Source organism: Motacilla alba, chromosome 2 (genome assembly GCF_015832195.1).
Source record: "Motacilla alba alba isolate MOTALB_02 chromosome 2, Motacilla_alba_V1.0_pri, whole genome shotgun sequence".
NCBI classification, from domain to species: domain Eukaryota; kingdom Metazoa; phylum Chordata; class Aves; order Passeriformes; family Motacillidae; genus Motacilla; species Motacilla alba.
The window spans coordinates 104,515,076-104,538,519 of NC_052017.1; the positions used below are offsets into that span (position 1 = coordinate 104,515,076).

At 39.3% G+C, this 23,444-nt stretch overlaps 1 protein-coding gene across 10 annotated transcripts in view; it reads left to right on the plus strand.

The window, feature by feature from the left end:
* GREB1L (GREB1 like retinoic acid receptor coactivator) overlaps positions 1-23,444 on the plus strand; it is a 131,433-nt gene that overhangs the window by 53,422 nt on the left and 54,567 nt on the right. For 7 of the 10 annotated variants that reach the window (XM_038126716.1, XM_038126719.1, XM_038126715.1 and 4 more), the window contains 3 exons: positions 2,328-2,431; positions 17,268-17,439; positions 17,712-17,909. In XM_038126716.1, the coding sequence (XP_037982644.1) occupies positions 17,271-17,439; positions 17,712-17,909 (367 nt within the window). In that variant the 5' untranslated portion in view covers positions 2,328-2,431; positions 17,268-17,270. The remainder of the gene's footprint in view (positions 1-2,327; positions 2,432-17,267; positions 17,440-17,711; positions 17,910-23,444) is intronic. The other 3 variants (XM_038126721.1, XM_038126723.1, XM_038126725.1) reach the window with 1 other exon arrangement.

The following is a 23,444-nucleotide window of genomic DNA, read 5'->3' on the forward strand; positions in this document are numbered from 1 at the left end:
TTCCCCACAATTGTTGGTTGGGTTTTTTTTCACTTGAGAGAGGTTTATGGTGCTGTCTCTGCCAGGATAACTGTGTCTCAGGGTTGAAGTTGTATTTCTTCCTGAGTTCCTAGAGGTGATGTTATCTTTTGTTCACTCAACAGTATGGTCATTCCTGAGAGCATCTGTCACTTTAGGCACTGTAAGATGGATGAGTCTCAAGTGAACTGCTGGTTGAAGCAAATGGTAAAAATAAGAAAAGACGTGGGGGTTGGGGATCTTCAGAGGGGACAGACAACAAGGAAGCACTGTTAAAAATCAAAAGTAAGCTATTCCATAGTGGAAGAAAGAGCCAAGATGTGGGTCACGTTAGCAGATCTCAGAGGTCTTGGCAATGGAGATTGGTGGTTGATGAATTCTGAAGAGATCTTCTGCAACTTGGCAAAAATACTGTTGATTTTTTCCTATTTCATTTGTAAATAAGGGAGGATAAGAAGGAGATGACCTGAAAATAAGATGAAAAACTTTTTTTTTGTCATGTTATGTTATATGGTCAGGACAAAATAATGTTGCCAATATTGAGGAAAAGGGTTAATGTTATTTTGTATGCCTAAAATATTGTGGTGGTAAGGTTCCCTACTGCATCTCTAATTTAGCTGTACTAATTGAGTTAGACTTTTTCACAGAGAGAAAGTGGTGCAAAAATGCATAAACCCCAAGAAAACTCCCTCGAATGCCCTGACAAGCAGATCCAAACCCCCCACCCCCAAGCTGAGCAAAGGTCTGTGTTTGCAAAAGCAGCCGGCAAAGGACAAAAGGCACTTCAAGCCCAGTGTGTGTCAAGGTTTGGGAAGGGTCCAGGAGGATCTTGGCTTGAAAAATTATTTTGTCACACTGTTGGCATTGGTCCATAAGGGGAAGCACTGGTTGAAAGGCGAAGAAATTAAGATGATTAGAAGCTTTAAAGCTTCACAAATGGTGGAGTATCTCTCTTCTCAATGGATATAAATAATAGATGAAAGACTGAGAGTGACAACAAAGGCTCAGGGCCTTTAAGAGAATGTGTGCAGCCTGAATAGAGGTCTGTGGCCTAGGGCCAAAGGTCTTAGCTTTGAGTGTAATTAGAAGAAAATACAAAAATGTCATTACTAGCAGGTGAAATGTTCAGCACGTGTCTGAAAAATAGCAATTTCAGAGCCAGGAGCAGTTGGAATTGGATTACTGACGTTCTGCAGTCGCTGCAGTCTGTGCAGAGCCCTACAGTTTGGTCGGGGGCTGCGTGTGCTGTCCCTGCCGTCCATCCATCTGTGCCGGAGCCGCTGCCAGCGTGGCGGGGATGCACCGTGCGGGGCAGCATCGGTGGTCCCTGGCAATAGAGCTGTTTAGTGCCTTTCTCCAGAACACAACAATCCTGCCCAAAACCTTTCCTGAGCCAGCGGAGAGGGTTACAGCTGCTCTCTTAAACAGGCTGATTTTTAAAATTGAGAGGAGGGGGAGGAAGCTTTAAGGCCATTAGTTTTAAAACCTGGAGTTTGAATTCGGGGTGTACAGCTGAGTTCTGGTTTTGCCAGCGGGCCTGTGCCTGTATTCCCAGCTTTAAGCCTTAAAATCCCATCTGCGAGCACCAGGCAAAATTCCTTTAAATCCTTTGGCAAAATATGGTCAGTTGCTATTGAGAAACCAAACCAGTTTGTCTGCCTAAGAAAGTCTTGTCAAAGTCCACTCAATGACAACTTAATTTAAATCTTTTCCTGATGTTAATTGGTGTTCTGTACAGCCCTAGGTGTTTTAGGAGTTATTCTTTTGCTTGCTGCTTGCTACACCACTTTTACCATTCCTTGGTGTACTTCAGGTGTATTTTGTTTTATTAGGCGCAATTTCTATTAGTAATGTTTTCACTTCAATATTTTTATGGAAAGCCAGATAGGAGAGCAACCAGCTAATTCTGATTTAATTTTGAACATTGATCTATAGGGTAGATAACTGCTCACCCATTTAGTTTGTTTCTTTATAAATAGTAAAATAATTACTTCTGCATTATCATAGATTTTTAATGTTTCTACAACAGTTAACTTTATCATATTAATGTGATAAATTCCTAATCTGTCATATAGTGACTTCAGCACCAAAAATGTGCAAATTCTGAGTTTGTACTTCTGGTAGAATATAGAGAAGCAACCAAGCACTTTCAACCAAGTGTTCCTCTAAAGAAAAATGTGCTTTTTATAGTCATTGGCACTCCTTTTTTCACCCTAGACCAGGTTTCCACAGGAAGGGGTTTTTGTCTTGTTATAAACTATATGCTGGCATGAGTAATTCTGACTTTTTTCTCCCTTTTTATTTTTCAGGTGTTCAGGAGTTTTAAACAACTTTGGAGCAAGGCTTCACAAACTCTTAGCTGCATCCTTTAATCATGACTGCATTTCAAATAGGCTAAAAGGAATCTGAGAAGGTACTGTACTTGCCTTTCCTAATAGACAATACACTGTATGTTTGTGATCAGCATCTCTACTTTCATTTCCATTGACTGCATTTTAGGAGCTGTGCGGACTGTAAAAAACGATTTTATTTTTGCTTCAGGCATGTAAAATGTCCAAGTTCTTAAAAAAAAAATCATGAAATCCAGTTCATATAATCAAAAAGCCTTCAGCAGAGGGCTGTTGAGTGCTTCCATTTTTTTCTTCTATACCCACAATGAGGTCAACTTCATTATTTAATGACACTTCTTTTGAAGCTGTAACAATCTTCTTCTGCTGTTTTACTTAGAGGCTCTGCAAATACCTAAGCAACTAGCTAAATATATGTTTTATGCACTTGGAGGGGGAATGTTTGTTTGTTTATTTGTCCTTTCAAAGGTTTTAAAACAAATGGGAAGAAGAATGCAGATCTTGGTAATGATTGGGGTAGATTTGTGCTTCCAACTGAGATTCTCACACGTCTTTTTTTCCCTGACTTCTGAGAGGGGGGAGGCTTGCCTCAGCACACAATATTGGGCTCACATAGTTTCTTGTTGCATTTAAATAGCCAGCAGTACCCAGAAGGCTGAAGATCTATTCCTGCTTTATGACCTGTTGTATCCCTGGGGGCAAGGGCAGCCCTGAGCGGAGCAAGGGGGTCACGGCCACAGCCCAGGTTCCGCACGGCGCCTGGGGGCTCCCAAAACCTGCCTGCAGGAACATTCTGCTTGGCAACATCTGGAACGTGGTATACATCTGGAAGAGGGGGGAACCTCCAGGATTTTGCTTCGCCAGGTGCTAGGAGGAAGCAACATTAGCCTTTTTGATTGGGGGGGGAGGCAGATTCTGTGGCCCTGAAGTTAGGCTAAACAATTGCAGAGGTCAAAGGACAGCTGAGTGCGGTCAATGAGACACCCTGGGGTGTATTTTGTTACTTAGTAAAAGGAGCAGCATCCTAAAACCCTAAAGGATTCTCTTGAAAATCTGTGTTGTGAAAAGGTTTTATGAGTCTGATGGCAAAAAGTGCTGATTTAGCTAAGGAATGCTTGCCATTGTCTAAATGAAAGGCTAATCCTTACCAAATGTTGGCAGCTATTATAGTGCAGTCAATGCAGGTCTGAAAGGACAGTTAGAGTAGAAGTGTACTTTGGGATCCCAAATGTTTGTCATTTTAATGGTTCTGTAACTGAAAATATTTCTGAAACTTTCATCCTTTATCCTAAAATTTAAACCATGAACAAACTATGTGAAAATGTAATAAGTAACTCTTCACTTATAATTTAAAAAACTGTTCATGCGGGAATTGTGCCTGCCTGGTTGTTCTGTATTCCCTGACAAATTTGCTTTAGATTTTCAGGGTACTGCCTGGCTTAAAGTGTACCTTCCTTTAATCTGCTAACACTTATTAATTGGCAGAAAAAAAGTGTGGGTTTTTTCTGGTCCTGAGTAATTTTTACTGTTCTTGTTTCAGTGCTCAGGACAAAAAAATAAATAGGTTTGAGGTAATTAATTCCTATAATTTGTTTAGCATTATCTTTCTTTAAAAGGACAGCTTATTAACACTTAACATTTGTCATGGAAACAGATAAGAAATCAATGTCAGAGCCAAGACCTTGTAAATAACCCGCAAGGAAATGTAATAATGGCCGTCTTCACCACAGAGGTGGTGGGGGAAGGACTGGGCATGTGGCAGAAAAGGTTCAGTGCTTTTTGTTTTCCTTTAGAAGGGGGGGTTGCTGCAAAGCATGACCCAGAGCCTCTGACTCGCTGGCCCTGCTGTCTTACACAAACACTCGTGGTTGTATTCGGAAGAAAAAGGTACTTGGGAGCCACTGGTGGTGGTGTTTTTGTAGCGAGCAGCCTGGTGTTTCATCGTGATCTGTAGAAGAACTCTGTAAGAAGAGCAAAAAATAGAATAAACTGCATAATTTTCAAGGTGGGAGGAAGTGAACAAAGACGTTGACAAGTTGGTTTGGTTTATTTTTGAAATAAACCTCCTTGCAAAATACAGCTCTTTGAAGAGTTTAATTTTTAAACTCCTCAGAAGTACTCCGTACAGATGCCTAGCATTGATTTATGTCAAGGTTAAGGCACCTTTAAACAAATAAAGTCGGGAATGGATAAACCTACTAAAATACAAATCGCCTATTAAACACAGAAGATGTTTGTATAGCATTCAGGTTGCCACAAAACTGACACATGTCCTGAAATTCTCCTGATAACCCCTTCTAAACTCATCAGGAAATGATGGCATGTGTTTGAGGGGTACACAAGGGAGCAGCCAGAGAGGATAGAGATGGAAGGTCAGGCTTTAGCTTTGACTTTCTAGGCTTCAGCTTCATGCTTTTGCAATAGGGTGATGGCGAATGAAGAAAGGATTAAGTGATTTATTTATCAATGAGATTGTTCTGGCTTCTGCTGTAGGAATTCAGTGCGAGTTCTGAGACTATTTTCAGCTTTATCCCTATGGACAAAAACTATCACATTTTACATATATATCTATGAGGAATTAAGTACTATATCTGTATATTAAACTCCTTAGACGAGTATGGATTTGAGCTGTAATGCTTAATTTTGTTTGTAACTTCAGAATTTAACTACTCAGAGTACATAAAATAGGTTTTGATGTGTTATTATAATTTTTTTCTCATCTACTGGAGAAGATTGTTCTGTGTTTACAAACTGTTTATTTAGCAGGGGTTTGGGTTTTTAAAAATTCTTTAAAGCAGGTTTTAGCCCACAGTGAGAATTTTGTGGGTAGTATTTATATTCTACTGTGGCAACAGTCACAGAAAAATATTTTGAGTATTAGTTCCCTGAGTGTCAGGATTTACTGGAAGTTTTATATGCATGCCATCAAGAATGTGTAGAACCTGTAAATATTCTGTGTTGCTGGCTCATTAAACCATAATAGCAGCTTTGGGAATCGAGATTGCCTGTGCTAGCATGCTTATGTTGCATGAAAAGTAAGTCCAGCCTGTAAACATCATTAAGATTTTCGGGAGAAAAGTACAGAAGCGTATCTAATGCCTCCAACAAGTCAAATATTTTATTACCATTTTTTTCATGTAAGACATAGCTGCTCCTCCCCCCCCCCCCCCAAATTTATCACAGTGATTGATGAGTTGCATTACAGAACAATATAAGCATTAGAAATAGAAAATTACTTCTTTCTCCTATTTAGTGTTAATAGTATGTGATTTGAATTTTTGGATTTCTGTTTTGAGTAAAGATAAAGGGTTGTTTTTTTTCCTAATGGCATTGTATAAATGTCATTTGTGGACATTTATCCCACAAACAACTCTTGAGATTCCTAAGTATCTAGAAAAGGTAGCTGGAATGTCAAAACTCTTATTTTTTAGCCATATCCCTGGATATGGTGTTCAAGTGTTGTTCTGTTTCTTGCAAATTTCATCCTAGCTAAAATCTGGGATATTGCAGATGGACCAACAGTGATGTGCATCTTTGATCTCAAACAGGGTTGCCTCTGGTAATTTTGGAGATTCTGGACAGAACTTTGTTTATTTTACAGAAGAATTTGTGGTATTCTGGGGAGGGGAGAAAGTAGAGTCAGCTTTGACACATGACAAACACATGTTGTAGAAAAAGAACTCTATAAAACACTTTGCTCTTGGTAGTCCATTTCCACTAAATTTATCTATGAGAACTTTTGACACAGTTTCCTACCAGCAGGGAAGTTGCAAAAAGTGTCTGATTGATATTAAATTGACATTACTTGTGGATTTAAGCTAATTGTTATGGTTTTGACCTATAGAGGGTTTTCTTGTCTGTTCAGAGCATTGTTTTCTGCGTAGAAATGGCCATGAAAGCAGCTGGCTTTGCTGTGTTGGTCTTTTCTTGTCTCTGCTGAAAATGGGCTGAAAGTGACTGCAGAAATGTTAGATGTGCCTCTCTATCTAGTGACTACATGGGAGCTTCAGAAAAGAAAAATCTTGTTTATTCCATTCTAAAACATATTTTGAGTACAAAAGAGCAGAAGTGTGATCATTCTGACTTATTTGAAAATGGTACTTTTGGAAGAGCTGCGCAGGTACGTGCTCTGAGGGAACTTGACAAACATTTTGACACAAGCCTCTGTGAAAGAAGAGGGGCTCATTTCCACCTTTGCTGGTTCTTTTTTAGGGATGACTAAGCCTTGTAAAACCGAGGAGAACTCTTGTTCAGGCTTGCCTGTTTTCAAACTGGGCTCTAGAGAGAAAAACAGTCCTTTTTCGGAGGATGTGAGGAACCAACAGCTTACCCAACCTTCTATCCAAGTGCATTAGTGAAGGCTAGTTTCATTACTTAAGGCTGACTTTATTTCTTCTTGATTAAATTTTATTTTTAAATCTAGAAGTCTGTGTTCGGGATTCTTTCAATAATCTATCTGAAGAGCAAGAAGAACAAAACTTGATGGTGCTTTTGGCAGAATTTTGCACTTTACAAGTGAAGGAGAAGGGGGAAATGCCATGTGTGAGGTGTGAGTCACTTGGATGCAGTGTTACCCTTTGTACAGAGTCAGAGACACGTTCTGGCTGCAGAGGCTTTTTCTTTTTTCCTTTTTTTTTTTATTGGTAACCCTGAAATTACTTTCAAGTTGCATTTTTGAAGAAGTGCCATGGTACCTCTCCAGCTTTGCCAACTTCATGGGGGAAAAAAGTTTGCTTGCAGCAAAGGAAAGGTTGAAGTCAACAAAGTTTTACTCCAGGGCTTTATTTTTAGCCTGTTGCAGCTGTCAGAAACCAGAACATGGATCAGATAAGATGAATATGGTGGAAAAAGAAAGTATTAAGTGGGTATTTGTGAAGAATTGGGTCATCTTTGTTTGGAAAGTTTTAAGAGCAAATGTAATCTGTATTACCATTATGGCTATTATTCAGAAAGTTTTATTTTTATTAGTGTCAGTTTGTATGTGTTTCAAGAACTGAGAACTTTCAGAACCACTAATGTCTCTGTGAAATGAATAGCAATTTGTTTATATTGCTTGGCAATAAAAATATATTTTCCTCTCTTATTTAGCAGCACTTTCTCATGAGAAAACTTTAAAAAAAAGAAAGAAAAGGGCATGGGGAAAACCACTTTTATTGTAGATATACATATCTAAAATGATCTTTATTAAGGATTTCTTTTTAATGCTGTACAACCTGATGTTGAGCTGTGTCAAAATGGATTTTAGCTTCTATTTTCTGTATTTTAATAGAGATTTTTTTTTGCTGTTTCCTATCAAGTAGTGTCATCTTGGTGAGAAGTCGTTAAAAATGTCAAGCGTAAGTTCCTACACAAATGGTACCTTCTGTCTCTAATAAATAATTAGCATAAGCTGTGATGTTTAAAACTTAAAATTTTGTAGCCCAGTGGCCTAAGGATTTACAACAATTTGCATACATAAATAAATAATTTATAGATGTATGCTAAGCCATAAGGCACAGTCCTACTCCGTAGTCCTATTGAAGGCAGCACCAGGCATGTGAATATGTAGAGTTCTGAAAGCAGATCAGGAGAACTGGTGTAGAGACAACTTGCAGGAAAAAAATGAAACTCAAACAAAGCTGAGCAAAGTCAGTGGCTGGAAATTGCTTCAATATCATTAGCTTCATTTGGTGGTCTTTGTTAGTCCAGTTGTGTTGAAGAGTTGGTCCACAAACTCAATTGATAAGGCATTCAAAGTATCCCTGGGACTGTAGGTAAAGTGCTCAGCTTTCAGGTGCCCAGTCCTGAAGTGCTTAATAGAGGATCATTCCTTTCATTTTCAGGAGCACTGCCAGCTGTGATTGCTTCTTCTTATGGCATTACATGGCTCTTTTGAAACATTGGTGACTTCGCCTTTCAATTTCTCAGGATAGAAGCAACTGGGAAAAAAAATCCAAACAAAAATCCAAACAAAAATATAATTCATAAAAGCTAGCAATTAGTGATAATTACCAGCATTAAAACTGGTGACAAGCACAGACTTGTATTTATTTAGAAAGATCATTCACTGAGCTTCCCAATTATGGAATTTTTTTTTTTAATGGTGGAATGTTAGACAGTGTTCTCTTGAAATGAACATTAAATCATACATAGAAACAAACCTTTAAATTAATGGGTGCATCTGAGAATATAATTTACTTCATAGATTTTTGTAAACTACATGAATAGATTTTATATCTCTAATGCTTCTGAATAGTTTGTTTTAATTGGTAATTACTAAATATAGTTGTTAGCTAATGACTTACAATAAGATCTGTGTATTAACAGAATATATGTTGTTAGTAAATGACTGAACACTTATGTATATGAAAAATATATAAAAATAACAAAGTTTCAATTAAAATAATTTAACTAACTGCTTTGGGAGCAGTTACTGATTTTGAATACATTGTTTGAGGAACAAATTTGTACTTAGTTTATTATGTTAATTGCTTAAATACTATATTAATTTTATCTGCTGTGTTATTAAGAGTGGTAGCTAAATTAATTCATAGAATCATGGAATGTGTTGAGTTGGAAAGGACCTTTAAGACCATCTAGTTCCAACCCCTGAGCCTCACCAGCCTCACAGTGAAGAATTTCTTCCTAATACTTACTGTAAATCTATATTCTTTCACCTCAAAGCCATTTCCCCTTGTTCTACCACTCCTTGCCCTTGTCAGAAGTCCCTCTCCAGCTTTCTCCTGGGCACTGGAGGTCTGCCTGGAGCTTTCTCTTCTCCAGGCTGAACAGCCTCAACTCTTACAGCCTCTTCTCACAGAAGAGGTGCTCCAGTCTCTAATATGATTAGAGAATCATATTCATGGCCCTCCTCTCGACCTGCTCCAGCAGGTTTACATCATTCTTAGTATGATGGAGACCCCAGGGCTGGATGCAGCACTGCAGATGGGGTCTCACCAGAGCAGAGCAGAGGGGCAAAATCCCCTCCCTTGGGCTGCTGGCCACGCTGCTTTTGACAGAGCGGGATGCAGTTGGCTTTGAGGGCTGCAGGGGCACATTGCTGGGTCATGTTGCTCTTCTTGTCAACCAACACCCCCAAGTCCTTCTCCTCAGGGCTGCTGTCAATCCATTCCCCATCCAGCCTGTATTTAGGCCTGGGGTTGTCCCAGCCCATGTGCAGGACCTTCATGAAGTCTTCATTGGACCACTTCTCAAGCCTGTGAGATCCCTCTGCATGGGATCCCTTCCCACCACTCTCACCCCTCTGTAGAAGATTACCAAATTTTCAGGCACAATTTGTCCTTAGTGAAGCTGTGTTGGCTGTCACCAGTCACCTCCTTATCTTCCATGTGCTTTAGCATAGTTTCCAGGAGGATCTGCTCCATGATCTTGCTGGGCACATAGGTGATTCAAACATAACTGCCTGACTGTGTGAACATACCAGGTTGTTAGAAGAATAAATTGTAATTCATGTCTGCTATTGATTGCAAAATCAAAATTACTCAGCAAAAATATGCCTTGATCCTATAGCTAGGATTAAGCATTGTTGCTGATTTGGTTGTATTGCACTGGCATTAATAATGTGCTTAATATTCCTGTTGATTTAGGACAGAAAACATAAGTAGGGAAAGCTGAGTATGAGTATGCCTGTTTTAAAGAGGCAGGCTAAGGTTTTCAAAAGTGCTCCTTGGTGATTTATTTATACCATCCCTGCCATGACTGTGTGAGCATATACTCCTTTTAAAGTAATGAGGTCTTTCAACAATACATAAATTTCAAAATCAAAAGTGATGTTTCTAGGTTGATAACACTTTTTTTCCCACCTGCAGGTTTTTCTGTTGAAAGACAAGTGTATCCATTTTGTTAAGGGTGCATAGTAATATTCCTTTTCCTGTGTATACTGTGAAAGGTCCTTGCACCATAAAAGGATTTGCTCCATCTACTAATTTATTTAGAAAACCCTACAAAATCTCCACAGTAACTTATCTGCTCATTCCATAACCATTTGAAAGGACTCCAAAAGCTTTGCAGTCAGAGTAGGCTAAATCCACATAATTAACTCCTGAAAGCTTTCATATGCTTTCCTTCCTCTGCTTATTGCATCTGTTTTTTGAGGAAATGGCATCCAATGAAACTTGGAACATGCTTAATCTCAAATCACCTCAGTCCTCACTAGAGGAATATGTTGGTGCACTGGCAGCACCAGTTTTCCTCTCACTGTGCTGTGAGAGTTTTAACCTATCTGGAATGCAGCATTTTTTTCCTGAGTGGGAGCCATATCCTGGAGAAAAAAGTAAAGCCAGTGCCATTCTGTAAAACTTGACTTGAGCTCAGCTTGCAGTGACCTCTGTACCATTGTGCCTCTCAGTGTATTCTGTGTTTGATCGTGGTTGTAAACTGCTCTTTGTGTGCACAGCTCAGTGGATAACACCATTGAAAAGAACTAAAGAAACATTTCAACTTTAGGTAAAAGAGATGAGATGGTGTTTCAGTGCTATTTTTTGTTGCTTTTCCTTTGCCAGCCTCAATGTTACATCACTGCTGGTTTATTCTGTGAAGCCGAAAACTCCCAGGTCACTAAATTTCTAAAACTGCAATTCAGACCTAATTTTTGCTTTAAATCACTTGGGAGTGATTTGAAGTTCATTCATGTAAGTTCAACTTCGTAATACCATCCTGTATCCAGGTGTTAATTTTACCTTCAGTGCATTTATTGTTTTGTGAGCTGTTCCTGAGGACTGTAGGAATAGTCTTGGGGTGAAAGGGATGGAGCAGTAAGGGCATAGCAGCCTCCATATTAAGACCACTTGTGATTTGCTTTCTGTTTGATGTTGTGGAGAAACAGCTGCCCTCTTCCACCATCCTGCATGTGGCTCTGTAGTGTATGCATTTTTCTGTCTCTGTCCAAGGAATTGTACAAATCCAAGATAATCTGATGCAATACTCCAAGTACAGATACCATTAATTGAGCAGAGAAAGAACCTCGTCAGGAAAAAAAATGTCTTCTTGATCCTTCCTATTACTTTTACACAGTAGGGACAAGATTAGACTGAAAGATGACACTCTAAATAGTACTGGATGCAAACAATATTTTCTTAAAAATAAAACAAAAAAGAGAGAGGAAACTGCACTGTAAATAGGGTAAATCCAAACTAATAATTATTTTTTCTTGAAAGACATCATGAATGAGTTATTTATCTGTCACTTGCTACATAAGATTGTAAGCTCTTTTACAGTTGAGTTTGAATATCCCTAATGAAGATAAAACAGGGTGAGAATCTCAAGACCTTGAAAAGACTGTGAGGAGGGAAAAAGAAGGGATCTTACAGTGGTTATGAATTAAGGCTTCTACTCCACCTTACAGTATTGTTTTGAGTCACACATAAGTCTTCCCCACTGAATACTACAGTTGATGCTGTACATAGACTTTTGACTTTGAAGTCTGAACTTTTAGTGAGTGTACATATTTGTTATTGTCATTATTACCTGACATTCTTTCTGCTGCATGCATGTTCAGGGTACATCCTAGTGATGCTCTAATGGGAAAAAATAATGCTCCCAGAACATGACTAAGAATGATGTAAACAATCAAAAACACTAGCTGTACCTGAAACAACCAGTTCAGTTTTTCTGCAGCACAAATAGATGCCTGGTCTCTCTTTGCCTGAGATAACCCTTTGAGATACAGAAGCTGTGCTGGGCCTGGCAATGCCTTTGTGGAGGAACTTGCTTTCTTTTCCTTTGAAGAGAAACTTCTCTGTGGGGTAGGCCAGATCAGAAGCCAGATTATGTGTTTTGGAGAACACAATTACATTATTAGGTTAAACACAAAGTAAGGACTTGATAGAGCTGACTTAATGGAGGGTGTTTGCATCAGATTCATCATTCACTATCAGGTAATTGTGAAATTGCTTTAAGCCATAACAACAACACTCACTCCCTCCCTCATCCTCCCGTTCGGTTCCTCTCCTTTAAAGTCTTTGGGGTCATGACCCACCTGGAGGCCAAATATGTGGTATCTGGTGTACTGAATGATCTGATTATATTTTTACTAGCAGAGCCTTCAACTCAATGTGCAGTTCTGGCTCCCAACAGTTATTGAGTCATGATCCACTTTTCAGAGGTGACTTTTATTTTTGGTTGTTTTTTTTTTGTTTTGTTTTGTTTGGTTTTTTTTTTTTAATGTAAAGAAGAACAGTCACCTTCACCTTTTTTTCTGTCTAAAAGTGGGTAGTGGTTACTGTACTTACACACTGCTGGACCTAGGCTCTGGTTTTTCTCAAACATCTTATGTCATGTTGCTGCACAGATCTTTTGAAACCAGGGTGACCACACGGAACAAGATTATTTGCTTGAATCGACAAGGCCTTTTTGTAAATTCAGCTTCTGAGTTTGAAGGAGTGATTAGAATTTCCCTGAGTCCTTCACCACACAGTGAGGTGATGCAGTGTTAAAATCAATTCTCTTGGAAATTTTGCTTTTGTTATTTCCATTTCTGTCTGCTTTGATGGAAGCTCATGGTAATTGTAGTTTTGCTTTCCACAATGAATGCCCATATTAATTGTTTTATTTAAAGCTATAGCAATAATCCTCCTTTACCTGTGGTCAGGTTAGGGGAATTTCACAATTGCCTTGCTCTTGTGTCTTTGTAAGGAGACAGATGGAAATGTGAGGGCTGCCTTCCAGCTCTGTATTAAGGCAGTTCTCACTCCAGCAAATCTCATGGTTAATTCTCTAGTTCAGTGATGGGCCACTGCAAAGAAGACTTGAAGTGGGTTTAGGAAATTTGCTTTGAAGAAGCACAGCAGCAATGGAGATGTGCTGGGTGGTGCTTTAGTATCTGAGTTTTTTCAGACTTCTTGGTTCCAGAAGAGCACTGAGAGTGATAGAGCCTGGAGGTGGGCGTGATCGAAATTTTAGGAAATTGCTCTGTCATTTAATGTTTTCTTTCAGATTTAATTTTGAAATTATTCAATTCTGATAATGACTTCTTATCCCCATAGTAAGTTGTAAGGAAATGAAATAAAATTCATCTGTGCACGGTGGAAAAGTTGTTGAGGTAGAGGGGTGGCCTCAGAAGGAGTGTTGCGAAATTAGACCTCCTTTCTTGGTAGGGTGGTGGGGAAGGAAAAAGTATAGCAGCTAAATACACATACACTTTGCACATACTGTAGAGTTACAGTATGTTTGCACATACTGTATTCTGTAGAGTTCAATCCAAAACAGACCTTAGAAGGTTGCCAAGAGAAGTAGGCAACTTAAGAATTGCACTGGTGTCCATCCAGTGGTGCAGGTAAAAGGAAAGGTGAGGGCTGGAATACTGAATTAGAGATGTGCAGATTGCTCATTGCCAGGAATCTAACCAGCTCTGTGCTGAGTTAGCTACAATTAGTGTGCAGGTAGATATGGAAATGATTATTTACCCTCTCGCCAAACCTCCTCCCCACTGGAAACCTCTCGATGCACACAGGTAAGGCTCCAGCAGAGTTCCATGCCATGTTGCTGGGTGTGGAACAATGGACATGAGGGTGAGCCCTGATGTGCCAGAGTTGGCAGCATAAAAACAGGTTTGTGAGATCAGGGAGGAGCTCCTGAGTCAAGTCCAGCTCTGTTTTCTCAATCACTGTGTCAGATCGGCTCAGATGAACTCAACAGTGGAATGTCTTTCCCACATCCTCCCAAGCTCACTGATGGATCAGATGGGCAGAATTTTAATAAAACCTTATCTTGATTTCACTGTGAAAAGCAAGAGGGGTTGGTTTGGTTTTTTTTTTTTACCAAATGATCTCATATATGAATGTTGGATAGACATATTATTTGGGTAACTTTTTTAACAATGAACATTAATTTAGTTATGTTAAATCATTGGCTTTGGTCGTATTTAAATATAGATATGGCAGATACATGTCTTAATAAGAGAAATGTTCTTTGGTTTTGGTGGTTTGGTGTGTTTTTGGTTTTTTTTTCCTCCCTTTAAATTACATCAGTTTATTTTTCCTGTAGGCTCTGCTGCCTCCTCAAGCCCCCTCAGCACACTGGAGTCCATTTGAAGCATGTTCTCCTGTCTTTGCCACTGCTGAGGTGCGCTCGCTGGAGGCTGCCTCCCGTTTGCACTGTGAGGAGGAAAATTAACCACTTCCTAATGGCACCAGGCATTTAGGGGTAGAACTAAGTGCAGACACACTAAGGAGTTACTCCCTTGAATTGGTGCTCCTGGCTTTTGGGGAGGCTGGATCAAGCACAGCCTGAACCCGGCAGCAGCTCGCTGCTGGAGGGTCTTGCCACCTCCTGTCCCCTGCAGAAGGAAAAGCCCCTGCTCTCCCTTCCCCAGCTCTATTGAACTCCAAATGAGGCCCAGCTGCCCTAATGGCCTCGGGCAGTGTTAGGAGATCAGCTGCCCCGTGCTGTTCTCCAGGGCTCCCGCTTCCTCAGCCGCAGCCCAGCAGGACCCGCGGCCGCTCTGCCCCGCCGCATCTGCCTGCCCCATCTCGCACAGGCACACCCCTGCTCTGCTCCCAGCTGCAGGCAGCAGGACTCACACCAGCTCTGCTTCCTGAGCTTTTCTTTACTTGGCATTTCCACCAACAATCTTCTTGTCTCTTGGCAAGCTAGAAACATCCTCTGGTAACATTAACCATTAACCATTCCTCTGGTAAATCTGTGACAGTCTCCATCCACAGGCAAGTGTCCTTGTATAGATGCCAGGGAAGCAAATCTAATTGCCAGCATTTTTGCTGTGTGTGTGCTATGCTTTATTAAAAGCTTCCCATCAAAATTATAATAGTTGTCGTAGATTTTATGCAACAGGTGGGCTTTAGAAAACACGGAGAATGAACGGACTTCACACAGATCTCGTGCTGTGAGAATTGCAAATTCTCTGATTCATGAAGGTTGATTCATTTTCATTATGGTGTTTTAACTAAAGTATTTTAATTTGAATACATTCCTGAAATCTTACCTTAAGCACATCATAACTGACATAAATAGCAGAGAAATTAAATTTTATTGAAGGAAACTTTATAATAATTTGTCATGATTTCACTTATATTTGTGGAAGTATCATCACTGATTTCAGAAAAATAATTATTTCAGTCACTTAGCTGATTTCTATCAATTATTTTTTTCAAAGGCACCTGACAGGCTTTAGGCTACTGCAGCCTTAATACTGCTTCAGTGTGTTTTTTTTTTCCCTAACATGCTTTGTAGTTGTGTGTTTGTACGCAGTCCCTACCATTCCCAAATCTAATGAAAACATATAGAAGGGAAAAGAGAATCTACTTATTTTGGGTATTTCACTGCTGAAATAGCACAACGTGTCAGGTTAAGAAATGGGTTTTTATCTGGTGTTGTCTCTGGTTGGGGTAGAGAAGTGTAGTTGCCACAAAATTTATTAAAAGCCAATCTAAATCAGAGATGGGGAATCTGAACAGGGAACTGACCCTCTCTCCCAGGTTAGAGGTGAATAATTTGATTTGTTTCACACCTGTGTATCCAGTAGTGTAGTAATAATTAGATATTTGTCTACACCAGCAGACCTCAAAGGCTGCTGGAAGTGGCTGTCATGATTATTGCCCTTTTAAAGGTGGCCCTGAGGACCTTGAGCAACCCAGTGATAAAGCAGGAGTGGAACTGTAGGTTTTCAAAATGCCAACTTATCTTCTTGGCCAAGGTCTCTTCCTGTTTGTAGGGCTAGGTGACATCTAGTGAGGGGAGGAACAAAGATAATGTTATAAGGTTTTATACTTTTCTGTGTGTTGGTTTAACTGGGGAAAACCTTTCTCTGTTGAAATAAATTTCTCTGAAAGTTCAGTCTTGTATTCTGAATATTGGAAAATTTTAGGCTGCTGTTTCTTTGGAACAAATATCATTTGATACAATGATCTAGCAAAGTGGAAAATTTAATATTTCAGTGAGTCTCCCTTAGCTCATTTTGTAACCTTTAATGACCACCCTGTTACTAAATGTTTAAATTTGAGTGTCCATATCCCAGTGCTGGGTGCACAAATATAACATTCTTTGGGCTGTGTGATGCCATCCAAGAAATGATCTACAGGTCTGTTTGTGCTTGAGTATTTAATTAAGTTCCTAAGTTCATAATCAATATAAACAAATATTAATTGTTAAAGCAGATATTTAAATGATTGTTATCACTCTATGAGGGTAAAGCATAATTTCAAAGAAAGATATTTCACTGCATTTGCTGCATGTGGTTTAGAAGGTACTTATTTCTCTCTTTTTTAATATATATATTTTGTTATAATTAGATCCTTTGATAGATCAGACCACATGTAAATCATAATAATTCATTGAAGACAGGAGGTGAAGAGATTCTGAAAAGACAGAGAAACTGACCTTCCATGTAATTTCAGTTAATATGAGCAAGAGCAAAAATTCAAGCTTATGGATGTCTGTGTAAAGTTTTTCTCCAAATGATGGCATACTGACAAGTGAAAAATCTTGCGAGCACACTCTCTGGCAAAAACCAATGAAGCCCAACTTGATTTTTAATTTTTTTTTTTTTGTTATGTACCCTCCTGTATTCTACCCTGAACATCCTAAAAAAACCCAAATAATAATGATTTTATCTATCCTCCATTAATAATAATGATTTTATCTATCCTCCATTAATTTTTCTATACCAGGCAGGTTCATGAGGCTGTTGAGAAGCCATGTACTCAGAAGACACAGAGCAGTGTGTTGGAGATGTGCTAAAAGCTTAGTGGAACAGAAAGATGCAGTCTGCCAGACAGAGAGAGAAACATGAATGTTTGGTGCCAGTTATAGATGCTGTTAGCACAGCATATTTTCTTGCTAACTTTGTAACACTGTCATGGATGTTAGTAAGACCTCTGTCTTCATTTGTAAATTCTCTGTGCATGGGCATTCCCATCCCCTTATCAGCTGTTTCCTTTGTGTTTTTAGATCATGGGGAATTCATATGCAGGGCAACTAAAATCTGCCCGTTTCGAAGAAGCTCTTCATAACTCCATAGAAGCTTCTCTGAGGTGTAGCAGCGTTGTCCCACGGCCAATCTTCTCCCAGCTGTACCTGGATCCTGACCAGCCTCCTTTCCTGCCGGAAGGTAACCATGAAAGTATGGCACGTTTCAGTTGTTTTTCTGTATGTGAAAAGGGTGGGGTGTGTTTCATTAAAAAAAAAAAAAAAAAAAAGCAGCAGAAACTGCACAGCAGTTCGTTGTGTGACAAAATCTGAATCTTGGGCATCATTAAGGGGAAAGAATGGCATGCTGGTTATTTTAAAAGGAGATAAATGTTATATTAAAAGGAGATACTATTGAAAAGTTTTTCTAGGTTATTTTTATCTTTACTATATTTTATTATTTTTTTTTCTATTTTTATTCTTCAGATGTGAAGCCAAAGGTAGAAGAGCTGGATAAAGAGTTAGTACATCGCTATTCACAAAATGGAAACCTGGACTTTTCTAGCAACCAAACTGTTAATGAAATGGAAGATGAAGAAGAGGATGAAGACATGTCAGATTCAAGTAGTCCACCAATCCCATACTCGCAAAAACCTGCCCCGGAAGGGTCTTGCACTACTGATGGTTGGTATCCTTTTGTTTTACTCTATGGTCTTCACTACTGTATGATTCTAATGATAATGTGCCTCTCTGCAGTTACAAATTCTTGAGCTAGAAAGTCTGAAAATACAGTTTATAGTCAAAGCCATAGATCTGACAAAATACGGATCAGAAGGACTTGTTTAAGAACATAAAGTTTAGTGTATCATTTGAAAGCAGTGTTGAGGACTGGCTGTGGCACGTCATTAGCTTCTGAAAGCCCATTTTTGTCTGTGGTTTTCATTGATTTACTCTCCTCAAAGAGGTTACTTGAGTTGGCATCAGTATGGCTGGTTCTCAATCACTAAATGATTCTTGGAAACATTGGCAGAGCTGGATTTAGTTGCTTCCATGGGCAGAAGGAGGAGTTTGGAGAAAGAAAATAGGCAGGACACTTAGTGTACTTTCTTCTGCTGAGGTGATAAGAAGGTTGGTAGTGGAAGCTTGTCTGTTTTGTCTTCCCCATGTGCCTGCTGGCCGTTGCTTCCTTACCCTGAGCTGTCCTGATTTGTTGTTGCTCAAGATGAGCAAAATTGTTGACCATACTATATTTATTTGGGTTTAAATGTGTTAAAGAAAGAACCAGGTAATTATGCATGTACCTACTTGGCCTAAGAAAAATTGATGTGATTGGTTCATCTTATCCCAAAATTGTTCTATTCTGAAGGTCTAACTTCCTCAAAAAAAGATCTACTCATAGTTATTAGATGTTCTTGTTAAAGAAAATCTAATTGATCTTATAGATCTTCTTGTTAAAACATCTCCCTGCTGACTTCAGACACCTGAAAACAAGAACTGTTCCCACCAGGTCCAAATGCCCTTTTTGACATTTTATTCAATATCCCCCTGAATCGTGGAACTCCTTGTGCGCAGTTCATCAAAAGCTGTGATTTTGGAATGGTTTTACACCTTACTGAAGTATCTGGTTGTATGAAGTGATAGAAGTAAGGACCAACTGCTGGTAATTCTTTGACATGTCTGGGGGGCGGGCACTAGTGGCATGTGTTGTCATCTTTGCCTTTTCCACTTCCAAATGCAGCTCACACGAGCATGTTTACCCTCTGTAACAGCATACTGCCCATTCCCAGTAGCACAAAGAACAGAAGGGCTGGCTGGCTACTGTGAAAAGATGGGGAATATTGTTGGGAGAATTTGTTATTCACACAGAAGTGTGGTTTTCTGTTCTTTGAAGGCTTGTAAATTTGAAGGAGGAGGGAAGGAGAAAGTATAAAATGATGTATTCCTAGGAAAGTGTTCTCAGTTGAGGACAAGTATCAATAAAGTCTGCAAAAATCTCCTGTGGAGAGCAGGAGCAGTGTCTTTTTCACTTCACATATTATATGTATGTAATAGTAAACTTCTTCGCATGTCCTGGGATTGACCTTTCAGGGGCAGTTTTGTGTTTTGATTTTTATCTATGAGGCTTTTATGATCAAAGCACTCTAGAAGAAACTTTTGTGTGTTACATCTGCAGAACTTTAGGGTTGTTCATTACTCATTTTTAAGTTTACCATTTTGAGTTTATAAAATCTGCCTTACTTCTAGAGGTTCTCAAGGAACCAATTTCAGAGAGCTGTGTTTTTGTATCTGGAAAAGGAATGGAAAACAGATTTTTTTCCAAATACTTCTGGTGATCTGTTAGGACAGTTTTACATAATTGTTTAAAATCCCCTGGTTCCCAAACAGTCACACTGCAGACCATATCTCAACAAGATATTAATCTGGTAGCTCATTTTTCATCTCATGAGCATGCCTTCCAGAGATGTAAGACAGGATCACTGCCGTTGTTTGCATCCCTTATCTTACTTATTTAATTGCAAAGGTAAATAACATTATGAAGATGTTAAACAATACTGATAGACCATTTGAACTCACTGTATTTGGATACTTTAAACTAAGCATGTATTCAATTGCTTATCAAGAGCAAAATATTGGTACTAGAGCCTGCAGTTCATAGCTCTGCTTGCTGTAAACCTGTTTCCCACCTTTTGGATCAGGTGGGATGAAATATTTTTCCCTTTAAGGTATTTGTGCTGTTTACTTTTCCTGAATTCAGGATGTGTGCCATAACCATCATATTATTTTTTGAGTTGACTTGTTCTTTTATTCAGATGCATTTGTCAATCACATGTGTGCAGAAAGTAGATCTTAATGCCTTTAGTTGTCAGCTAAAAAAAAATAAATGCTTTATAAGTGAGTTTGTTGGAGATTCTTTCTCAGCTAGTATTAGATGTCTTAACTCTCTCCTTAGCCCATTGGGAAGAGCAACTGTATTTGCTTGCTAATAGAGCCATCTTTAATGACTAATAGAGCCTTGCTATTAGTCATGAAAGTAATTCACTTATTTTCAGGGGCTTTGGGGGTTTGTTTTTGTTTTTTTCCTTCCCAGCACAAATTTTTGTGACTAAAATTTCCAAGACAATAGGGTTTAAAAAAAAATTATTTGTTTTCATACGGGTACCTCAAATGTTAGTCAACAAAATTCTTGCATTATCAAGAAGCTGTTCTGATCCGCTTGCCTGCTGTAGCTTTAAAAGAGGCTGCTTCTAATTTGTGGAATAACATTCTATGCAAGCAGTGGGAAACACAATAGTATCACCTTTCTTTTGTTAGCTAATCCTCAATTTACCTGATGCTTAAAGAAAGGCCAAGGTAGTTTCAGAAGCAATTAGGTAAGCAGGTACTTAACACCTGATCAGTTACTGTGAGGTTACAATAGCGAGTGACAGTGACCCCCAATTCATATGTAATTCCTGCAAGCTAATTCCTTATGCAAATACCCCATTTATTACAGTGCAGCAAGGGGCTGGTACCCCACATGGAAACTACCTCTTCTTACAGTGGGGAAAGGGAAGACAGATACAAGTTTCATTTTTAAGAACATTCTAGTACTTGAAGTCCTTGACAGCCGTGGGGATATATTTTCAGGAAGATGGGACTGGGTTACTTTAAGTTAAGTGATGTTGTAGAATGCAAATGTGCTTCTCAGAAGCAAAAACTAATGCAGAGAAATGCAGATGTCTGTAAAAGCTGTTAGTATTTTAATTTTTTTGGTGACTGCTCCTGGTATTTGCAAATCTTTAATCGAAATATAAGTGCCTGTTCCTTATTTGAAACAAAGCTGAGATCCTGTGAGAGCATGTTGTTTGTTTTGGTTTTTTTTTTTAGTAGTTCAGCAGTTACATGTCGATAAAAGATTTCACAAAGAGAATTTGGTTTGGTTTACTGACTCTTGTTTTCTTCTCTTTGTACTTAGATTTTCATAAAAGGTACACAAGTCAAAGTGCCATTCTTTCTTCTTTAGAGGAAATGTTTTACTGCTGTTTGACTTAGAAATGTAGGTGCCAGCACAGTTATAAATGAATAGCTATGAAATGTAAATGAATTTTAAATGTTCTAAGTCTTAGACATTGACAGCACAAATTCATCTCGTATTGAGACATTATGTCTTGTCTTTCCTAATGTGGAAATTAGTATTTCTAACAGATGATTAATTACCAGTGGAAAAATCATGCAAAACAGAAAAGAAAATAAGGTTGGGGTCTCTGTGGTGCTTGCTAGTTAGAAAAAGACAATGTAACAGGGAGAGGGTTAATCTCCCCTTCATCTCCCCACAGTTGCTTCCAAATCAATGTGTTTTGGGTGGAATTTCCTCATTCAGTTTCAAAAAACGGCAGAAACTTAAAAGAGTGCTTTTCAGGCCTAAAAGTCAAGGGAAAGAAGGATAATGAAGGGCTCTTGAAGTATACCATCTGCATGTCTTTGAAGGAGAATTCAAACCTTTTACTGCACAGGAGCAGATTTGCATCCTCTCCATATCTCCTGGTGGAAGTCCTGGCTGTAGCTGGCCAAGCTCTGCAGCCCTCCCAGCTTCTCCTGTGGCAGCTGTTCAATGAGCCTGAGAAAAGTTCATGGAGGCTCTGAGGGTCTGTCTGTGCTGCCTCTCTCCCTGCCCACCGGTGGGGATCCCTTTCCCTCTCAGAAGGGGAGCCAGAGGAAACCATTTGGTGTCAGCCCTGTTTATTATCTCACCACCTCAGAGAACGAGGTTTTGGCAGTCGCCTGTGAGCTCTGAGCTGGTGGCTGCTTTCTGCCATTTCTGGAAGAGGGGTAGAGATTATAAAGGTAGGGAATTTCAGCAAGATTTGCGAAGTTCAGGAGCTGGTTGGATGACATCGGTGTCCCCAAACATAAGTTCCCTGGGGCAGCAAAGTAATTATAGCTCTCTCACAGGCTGAACATCACAGAGGCATGTGCTGGCCAGCCAGTCTGCACATGCATACCTGTGTGATCCAGAGATGTCGCCAGCCAAAGCAGAGGAGGATGCCAAAGGAGATTGTGAAAGGAGGGAGAAGGGGGAGCGTGCAAGGGGTCTGGGAGCCCTGGCTGAGTAAGAGACGATACTGGGGGTGAATCACAGGTACTGTGTGCAGATTGGGTAGGATGCAGCATTTCTACAGTCCAGTCCCACATATCCTAAATGGTGGGAAATAGTGGGATCTAAAGCATCTCAGCTAAGAGGCTGCTGTTCCCATGATAGCAGGCTGTTACTGAATTGTGCTTGTAAACTTGTTAAGATGTTTTTTCTTAGGGCTCTCCTGTAGCTTCTCCCTTGGGGACTGATGCAGAATGGTGACACACAGCTGCTCAAAGCGTAGCTGAAGTTGTTATGCTCGTAGCCCGGATAAAGCTTAGTCTTTTCTTTCACCTGGGATGTCGTGGAGCACTGCTTCACTTCACTGGGACCTCAAAACCCTCAAGCACTCCAAGGGGCTTAAAGCTTCCTATGTGATATTCAACTTTCTCAGTGTTGTGTGCTCCTTCAGGAAGCAAGTCTGTATTGACACACAACAACACTGACAACCTTGCTTGTGCTAGTATTCCTGTTGCTAGCAATTCCTTCAAAAGCCTTCTCCTGTTGGGCACCATTTGTGCTTCTGGGCATTTCCGGAACATTTTTTGGTAGAGGCCGGGCTAGAAGCTAATTGTGTAAAAGCACAGGTTTAAATCTGTGTTGAAATCTTACTGCACTTGCTGTTTCATAATCCTTATCTACAGATTTCTTGTTTGCCCACATTGTCAGCAGTGGGCAATTTTTCTGTTTTAAATCTAGATGTAAAGTGGTATTTTCTAAGCATGTCAACTACTCAGATTTCACTGAATGCCTGAATATTTAGGGTCAGTTTTGAAAATTCTGGATTTCATACCCAAGTGACATAAACATTTGAATAATCAAATTTTATTTTGAATGTAAGGGACTTTTCCCCTGGGTTTATCTGTGACTGTTTCTTTCTAAATTGCATCAAAAAGTCTCTTAGCCTGGTACCTGGCTTTCTATTTGACTATGATCAATATGTTTTTAGAGAACATGCCTTAAGAAGAATTTAACAGATTAAAATCAAATGGCACCTAATCAGAAAAGAACTAATTGTATTTTAAGTATGCAGATTTAATACTTCTCTCCTAAAACATATGTAAGTTTTTATTGATAAGTTGTTGATATAATCCACTGATTCATAC